This window comes from Carlito syrichta, unplaced genomic scaffold (assembly GCF_000164805.1).
Source record: "Carlito syrichta isolate Samal-C Ts95f unplaced genomic scaffold, Tarsius_syrichta-2.0.1 Scaffold309483, whole genome shotgun sequence".
Taxonomy (NCBI): Eukaryota; Metazoa; Chordata; class Mammalia; order Primates; family Tarsiidae; genus Carlito; species Carlito syrichta.
In genome coordinates this window covers 79,270-88,476 of record NW_007253579.1, presented here as the reverse complement: position 1 = coordinate 88,476, position 9,207 = coordinate 79,270, and the positions used below count along the sequence as shown (strand labels likewise).

Genomic DNA, 9,207 nt, shown 5'->3' with positions numbered 1-9,207 from the left:
GGCCGAGGCTGCGGTGGCCGGGAGCGGCCACTGCGCTCCAGTCTGGGCGACAGAGTGAGACTCCAACTCAAAAAGAAAAAAAAAAAAGAAAAAAATCAAATTCATATTGTAAAAGAGAAAATGCCTTGATATTTTAATGATGCAAGAAATCTTATCAAAAGTATGATAAACAATATTAAAGGGAAATTAGAGAAGTTATGAATGACACAAAAAACCAAATATGAATATTCACAAATTATATCAACACTTTGCCAAGTAAAGGCAGAAAAATAAGAACACATCTATTCTCTCACTGGTCAACAAATTCATCTACTTCTAAGTTCCCTGGCAGAGATTGGGCTATCCCAAAGAGTAAATGAGAAAAGCTCATTTAAGAAGATGTCATCACTTCTAAACAAACAAATTAACATATTTAAAGGCTACAATACCTGAAATTAAGCTTGTAAGTGTGACATTAGTCACAAACATTTTGTTAGAGATTATTATGAACTGTGAAGAGCCTTATAAATAATCAAAGACAACCATTTTATTTTGAAGAGGAGAAAATAAACTCAGTGACTCTTAACTGATTAAGATTCTACTCTAATTTAGCAAAAACAAATAAAGATGACTCACTTCTATGGCCAAGACATTGTTTTGACCATGCCATGACGGTATTCTGATTTTGGAACAGCCAACAAATTCGAAAGACCATTTCCCCCAGATTGGAGGGTGAATACCAAAGCCAAAATAAAGCTAGTCAGGATGGGGAGTCCACCAATCTTCTTGGCCAAATGTGTGGTCAGCGCCCACTGCCCTAACTCTGGAGGTATTTCTTTCCATTAGAGTTATTGTTGCTTGAGAAGAATGCAGGGAAAAGCAAGATAAAAACAAGATTTTTTTTTCAGTCACTTAATTTCCATAAATGACATCATAAATTATATATTGCTGTTGCCAAGGAGATATAAGAAATACATAGCAGAAGGAAACAAAGAAATTGATTGCACCAAAGATGACTATCACAGGCTTTGAAGAATCATTTTGCCTTTTGAGTTGTTATGATCAGTTCTCCCTAGGCACAAAGACATACTGGTTTTCTAAAAATACCCAATCATTTATCCATTCAGCAAAGAACAAAGAAAACATCAGCACAATTCTCATAATTCTCTTTCTTTTTGCAGCACATAGAATGAGGGGCCATTTTCCTGCCATATGCATCAAGAATAGGGACAGTGCTTATTATTACACAAGATACTATCCTATGTCCAGAATCTAAGAATTCTACCTCAAAAATTCTCAAATAGGAAATGGTTCTCTGCCCTAAGTTAACAACTAGTTTCCAGTCAGTGAGTAATTTTTTTTTCCCTGAAACATTCACTAAATGGAAAACAAATGAAGAGGGAAAAAAATTAAATAAATCTGAAAAAAATTAAGTAAAACAGAGAGAGAGAGAGAGAGAGAGAGAGAGAGAGAGAGAGAGAGAGGTGGAGAAGTCTCTAAACTTACCAGTGAAGGAAAGCAGGCACTTAAAATTTTTCCCAAACAAAACCGTAATTTTAACTGGTCCCTGGGTTGAGCCTCTCTCGATGAATGACTTCCAGGGCCTCTGGCTCTTTGGGACTAAACGAGAAAATTATTTTTAGCACAACTATTTGGAAATCTTTGAGAACTTAGATCTGTTATTCTGTCTGGTACTAAAGCAAGTTTTCACTGAGCGCTCATGAAAAATCCTATATCTCTTGGATTTAGAATCCTGAAGCAACCTACCATCCAAAAGCAAGGTATGGTGTTTACTCCTCTTTTTTTTTTTTTTAGACTTTTGGTAAACATAGATGCAATGGCCTGTTTTCATGATGGTAGATTTTTAGCATATTAAACAGATGATTCTGTAGGAAGAAATCCTGAAATTGAAGACCTGAGTTCCAATCTCTGGCCTAACGCTAGCTTTGTGAACACAGACAAGTTTCAGGACTTCTCTGGACCTTGGTGCCCTGTCCAAATTACCATAGCCAAATTTGGGGGGAGGGGCAAAATCTTGCTCTCTAGACTATAAAATGCTTTGCAGATATCAGAGTTTTTAATCATTGTGCCAACATAGCACTTTTCATAAAACAGTCAAAACGTAATAAATATTGATGAATATATATATTCATTCAACCCTCGTTGTGCCTCTACTGTAGACTGCTGTGTGTCCTAAACATTGGTGATACAGAGTTAACATTTTGGTGGAGAAACAAGCAAATCAATAGATAGCCACAACGTAATGTGATTGTGTGGCCTTGCGGGGACTTGAGTAGTGCCAGGAAGAGAAGGAAGGTAGTTCATGGCAAACAGAAACCCAGTCTGAGGAAAACTGGAACCTCAACGGCAAGGAGCTAATCGCCCACAACACAAAAGGTATTGGGGCATAAACAGCTCTGGTTCCTGTCCTGTCCCTATCACAGTGCCATTCCCAGAGCAGCAAGAGAGGCACAGAGCCTGCTGTTGTGAAATCCCCACCTCTGCAGGCCAAGGAAATGTCTTGTTTTGGCTTTCCCTGGTTACCTATCCTTTTCCTAATGATTTCCAGGCAAAGCGCATTTCAACTTGAATTAATAATCAAATTCAGCCCTTTGTCATGAAGTAATATGCTGTAATTTCCCTCACATGATGTAGGGGAAAACTTTACAGTTTGGAGACAAAAGAACTCAGTTCAAATCCTGGCTGCATCGTTTCATGCCTGTGTGGGCTTGAGCCCAGAGAGTCTCAGTTCTCTTATTTGTACATTGAAGATAATAGCTCCTACATCATAAAAAGTGGTGTGGGGATGGACATAGAAAGATTAGTATTTCCCTATATCCCAATTCATTTTTTTCTTAGTATTTTTTATTGTGATGAATTATGCATCATATAAAATTAGTCATTAGTCATTTTAACCATGTTTAAGCACAGTTCTGCAGCATTAAGTACATTCATATTGTTATGCAAACATCATCACCATCTCTTTAGGACTTTTTCATCTTCCTAAACTGAAACTCTGTACCCAGTAAACAATAATTTCCCGTCTCTCCATTCCCACTTCGCCCAACAATCAGTATTCTACTTTCTGTCTCTATGATTGTGACTACTCTGGAAAATTCATATAAGAGGAATCACATAATATTTGTCCTTTTGTGATTGGCTTATTTCACATAGCATAATGTCTTCAAGGTTCATCCATGCTGAAACGTGTGTCAGATCATCCTTTCTTTTTAAGGATAAATAATTTTCCATTGTATGTATAGACCACGTTCTGCTCATGCATTCATCTGTCAGTTGGACACTGCGTTGCTTTCACTTTTTTGTTATTTTAAATAATGCTGCTATGAACATGGGTATGCAAATATTTGTGATAGCTCCTGCTGCTATGACCAAAAGTGTGAAAATATCTACTTTAGTCACTCATGTTCTTTTGGATATATACACAAAAGTGGATTTGCTAGATATCATAAGGCAATTCTATTTAATTTTTTTGAGGAATCATTATACTGTTTTCCAAACAGGCTCCACCATTTTACATTCCCATCAACAATATCTTTTATTTTTTCTATAATTTTATTTTATTTTTTATTTATTTATTTTTATTATTTTAGAGACCAGGTCTCTCTGTGTTGCCCAAGCTGGTCTTGAACTCCTGGGCTCAATCAATCCTCCCGCTTCAGCCTCCCAAATTGCTGGGATTACAGGCATGAGTCACTGTGTAGGTCATCTTTTATTTTATTTTATTTATTTATTTTTTTTTTTGAGTTGGAGTCTCACTCTGTCGCCCAGACTGGAGTGCAGTGGCCGCTCCCAGCCACCACAGCTTCGACCTGCTGGGCTCCAGCGATCCTTCCGCCTCAGCCTTCCGAGTAGCCGGAATTACAGGCGCGCGCTACCACGCCCGGCTGGTTTTTTGATTTATTGTAGAGATGATGTCTCGCTGCCCAGGAGGGTCTCGAACCCGCGGGCTCAGGCAATCCACTCACCTCAGCCTCCCAAAGGCGCGGGATTACAGGCTGAGTCACCGAGCCCGGCTATCTTTTATTTTTAAAAGAAAAAGAAAGGAGTATTTACAAAGGGATCTCAATCTACGAACACATTTTCTAGGAGTTCAGTCTTTGTACTGACTTAATCAATGTTTCTCCAAGTGTTCTCCATGGCTAGTTTAGCAAGAACAAAATGTTCTATGACTAAAAAAATTTACAAAACACGATATACCACATTCCTGACTTAAATATTCAAAATATACATTAACATGAAGGCTCTGGAATCTAAAGTAACACACATTATTTTTTTTTAAATATGTGTTTAAATAACTAAAAACTCCTTACTTTGTAATCTCTATTAAAAAATTAGGTTGAACATCATTTACAATTAGCATCCAGGATAGACTTGTTTAAGATTAACAATATTTCCAGACCTTCGATTTTCTAATTCCAAAGGTGCACAACATGGAAAAAACACATTTTATCACATATTTTATATAAATTTGCACAATTGAATTCAATGCTTTAAAGCATATTGTATGAGGAGTGACTGCTATGGGGTATAAGTTTCTTTTGAAGATTTAAAAAATATTCTTAAATTAGAGTACTGTGTACATCAAGTAGTATATTTTGGAAAATTTTATGGTATGTAAATTATGTCTTTATAAAGTCATTAAAATTATTATGATGTTTATGAACTGGTGCCCCACATGGAGCACTCCTAGTTAAAATAACCAAGTTCATTGAAAGGCAGTGAGAGAGTGGGTGAAGGGTGAATCATTCAATACAAGGTGTTGAAAATGTAAGATTGTATCCCTCCCTCACACTTTTTGCCAGAAAAATTCTAATGGAGTAAATTTTTGAATGTCAAAAAAATGAAACAAAAGAACTGAAAGAAAAGTCGATTCATTTCAGTATCTTGAAGTAGGGAAGACCTTCTTAGCACAATAAACTGGACTTCAAATTTTTTTTTTCGTAAAAATATTTAAAAATACATAAACAAAGGAAAAGAAAGAGTGGAAAAAAGAATTTGTTGTCATAAACCACTTGTAGATAGATGATGATGATGATAGAGAGAGAGAGAGAGAGAGAGAGAGAGAGATAGGTAATTTGTTGCACTATTGTTTATAATAACAAAAAATAGCCCAAATTATCATAATAGGAGACTGGTTAAATATGACACATCCCTATAATGGATACTCTATAGTCACTTAAAGACAAGAAAATGATAGCTCTCTGTATACAGGTACCAATACAGAAGATATCCATACTGATATGGAAGCTAAGTGAAAAAGCAAAAGTACAGAACATTGTGTATGGTAAACCAAGGTGAGGAAGACGAAACACCCTTCCTGGCCATCAGTGATCACCGGGCCAGAAAGGAAGAAACTGGCCATCAGTGATCACCTCTAGGGAGGGACACTGGATAAAAGACTGAGAGGGAGGGAAATGAATTTCTTCATTCTAGGAATCAGGCTTATTTCAAAATCACATGGGCACATTCGTTTCTTTCTATTTTACTTTTCATTGCATACTTTTTTTGTTTTGAATTGTATAAATGTGCATGTTTTCTATACTAAAAAATAAACTTCCGAATATTTTTAAACATCCTTGACTATGCAAAATTAAAATAACTCCTTTTTTTGTATTTCTCAAATACTACAAAAGAGACACATAGACTTAAGGAAGACTTCTTTGTATTTCCTTTTCCCACTGGTAATAGTCTCATAATCCACTATTTCTCACAAGTTTTCATCCACAAAACTCAAGCTTCCTCTTCCCTCAGCCAAAAAAAAAAATCTCCTCTTCCCCCAGCTTGGGTTTTTTGTGATGTTCTGGGTGGTTGGACACATCAATGACTAAAACAAAGATCCCTGCCCTTATGTAGCCTATATTCTATCAGGTGGAAAAGTACAATACAAAATAAAGGCCAGGCATGGTGGTGTGCCCCTGTAGTTCCAGCTACTCGGGAGGCTGAGGTGGGAGGATCACTTGAGTCCAGTGCATTAGGATCAGGTCACCGCATTCCAGTCTGGGCAACCGAGCAAGCCCCTGTCTCTGAATTAAAAAATAAATCAGAATTGTCTAGTGAGCTAGAGATGAGAAGTGAAATGGAAAATAGAAAAAAGTAGAGAAGACAGAGGGGAGGGGAGGGAGTATAAGAAGGCAGGTTAAAATGTGAAGGTGATCTGGGTGGTACTCCCTGAGAAGATAGCATTGGAGCACACGTGTGAAGAAGGAGGTGAGGAAGTGAGCCCTCTGGACACCTTGGTGAAGAGGGCTGTAGACAGCAGGAAGGGACACATGAAGCCCTAAGTCTTCACATGAGCATACCTAGTGTCTTTGAGGAGCACCAAGGAATCCAGTATGACTGGAGCTGAGAAAGTGAGAAGGAGAACAGAAGATGAAGTTAGGGGAATAAGGAGGGCCTTATGGACCATGGCACTGAGTGACAAGAATTGGCTCCTGAAGGAAGTGGAAAACCAGAACAGGGAATGCCACTGCGGTTTTCATTTTAAACCGAACCCCTTGTCTTCCTGCATGAACTGGATCCTAACACTTGACGGACCACTCGCCACCATGCCACTGTTATTCAACAGGCACCATCCCATGCTGTCACTCAATGCTGATGAGGACTCTTTTTTTTTAACATGTTTTTTATTTTAAAATTGTGGGGTACAGTTAAGGGTTAGGTATACAAATATGCATCTTTCAGGCACCCTTCTTAATAAGGGGTGTCTCCCCATCCAGGGACAGATATTGACTACCGTTAATTCCACCTCCCTAGCACCCGCCCCCTGTAGTCTCCCGCCACTGTCAATCCTTTTCTTATAGTATTATGATAGATGTTTGTTGGGAGCCAGCCTTGGAGGCCCACCTGATTGACAGGGTCCTGGTGGGCCGAAGACCCCAGGCCGCAGGGCGAGCCCGGGAAGCTGAGGCCCTTCTGTCTCCCCCTTTTTTGTTTTTTAATACGAAGCTGTGAAATTCTGTGCTTAGTCGAGAGATGCTATTTTTCAATGATTTGAAGAGTACTGGAAGTAAACATAATAGTAGCAAGATTATTCCTCCACAAATTCCCACATTGATTAATATAGATAATAATGATTTTTGATTGACAAATGAAGAAAAATTGTTAAAGATTGACTGAGCCAAATGGGTGGACTCAAATTGTTTTTCAGCAGAACTAATGTCTTGTACTTCCTGATGAAGTGTGGAAAGATCCAAATTTATGTTGGAATGGTTCCAAATTCCGGAGATATGATTTTTAATCCTATCCCAGGTATGAATAGACTTGTTCACTTGGAGAGGTGTGACACAAATCCATTTAAACTATATGAGTAAGAACATGTGATACTCAGATCTTTGTTTCTGTGAGAGATCACTCAGTATTATAAACTCAAATTCCATCCAGGTTGCTGCGAAATTCATGATTTTGTTCTTTTTTATGGCTGCATAGTATTCCATCATGTATATGTACCACATTTTTTTAATCCAGTTCTCTTTTGATGGACAGCATGGTTGCTTCCAGGTTCTTGCTTTTGTGAACAATGCTGCGATAAACATACATGTGCAGGTATCTTTTTTATAGAGTGATTTGAGTTCTTCAGGGTATATTCCCAGTAGGGGGATTGCAGGGTCATATGGGAGGTTGATATTTAGAACTTTTAGGAATGACCACACTGCTTTCCACAGAGGTTGCACTAGTTTACACTTCCACCAGCAGTGTAGCAGAGTTCCCTTTTCACCACATCCTCTCCAGCATTTGTTATTTTTTGAGTTATTGATAATTGCCATTCTGACTGGAGTTAAGTGGTATCTCAGTGTAGTTTTAATTTGCATCTCCTTGATAATTAGTGAGATTGAACATTTCTTCAAGTGTCTGTTGGTCGCTTGGATGTCTTCTTTTGAGAAGTGTCTGTTCGTATCTTTTTGTCCACTTTGTAATGGAGTTGTTTGTTTTTTTCTTTTCAGCATGTTGGAGGTCCTTGTAGATCCTTGATGTTAGGCCTTTGTCAGACATGGAGTTGGCAAATACTTTTTCCCAGTCTGTGGGTTGTCTCCCTGCTTTCTTGGTGGTTTCTTTGGCTTTGCAGAAGCTTGTCAGCTTAATGAGGTCCCACTTGTCTATCTTATCTTTTATGGCCTGTGCATTTTGGGTTTTGCTCAGGAATTGGATGACAGTTCCAAGTTCCACAAGGGTGTATCCTGCATTTTCTAAAGTTCTTATGGTTTGAGGTTTTACATTTAGGACTCTGATCCATTTATAGTTAATTTTTGTATACGGGGATAGATAGGGGTCTTGTTTGAATCTTCTGCATGTGGTCAGCCAGTTTTTCCAGCACCATTTACTGAATAGGTTCTCCTCTCCCCAGTGGTGGGTGGTGGAGGCTTTGTCGAAGATAAATTGTTTGAGAAATTGAGGTTTTGCTTCTGGAATCAATTCTATTCCATTGGTCTATATGTCTGTTCTTGCACCAATACCAGGCTGTTTTGATTATTGTATCTTTATAGTAAAGTTTAAAGTCTGGTAGTGTGATTCCTCCTGCTTTTTTTTTTTTTTTTTTTTTGCTGAGGATTGTTCTGGCTATTCTTGGTTGTTTGTGTTTCCATATGAATTCCTGTATTTTTTTTCTGGATCTGAAAAGAATGTTGCTGGTAATTTGATGTGTATTGCATTAAATCTGTAGATTGCCTTAGGTAAGATGGACATCTTCACAATGTTGATTCTTCCAATCCATGAGCATGGAATATTTTTCCACTTGTTTGTGTCATCTTTGATTTCTTTGAGCAGTGTTTTGTAGTTTTCATTGTAAAGGTCTTTCACATCTCTGGTTAGGAAGATGCCAAGGTATTTCATTTTTTTGTGGCTACTGTGAAGGGGATTGTGCATTTTATTGGGGTTTCTGTTTGTTTATTATTGGTGTAAAGAAATGCGATTGTCTTTTGCACATTTACTTTATACCCTGAGAGTTTGCCAAAGTCCTTTCTCAGTGCAAGGAGGTTTTTGACAGATTTCTTGGGTTTTCAAGGTATACAGTCATGTCATCTGCAAAGAAGGATAGCTTGACTTCCTCTTTTCCTATTTGGATACCCCTGATCGCCTTCTCTTTTCTGATTGCTCTAGTCAGGACTTCCAATACTATATTGAACAGGAGGGGAGAGAGTAGGCATCCTTGTCTTGTTCCAGTTTTCAGGGGAAATGGTTCCAATTTTTGTCTGTTTAGGAGTATGCTAGCTA

General features: G+C 38.1%; 1 protein-coding gene across 3 annotated transcripts in view; it reads left to right on the top strand.

The window, feature by feature from the left end:
* Positions 1 to 9,207, top strand: part of C1QTNF7 (C1q and TNF related 7) — a 114,561-nt gene that overhangs the window by 92,969 nt on the left and 12,385 nt on the right. Inside the window, exon 1 of one of the 3 annotated variants that reach the window (XM_008067349.2) lies at positions 1,458 to 1,760. The exons of the other annotated variants lie outside the window; for them this stretch is intronic. Coding sequence (XP_008065540.2) covers positions 1,700 to 1,760 — 61 coding nt within the window. The 5' untranslated portion in view covers positions 1,458 to 1,699. Of the gene's footprint in view, positions 1 to 1,457; positions 1,761 to 9,207 lie in introns of those variants that run through there. 3 annotated transcript variants of the gene reach the window in all.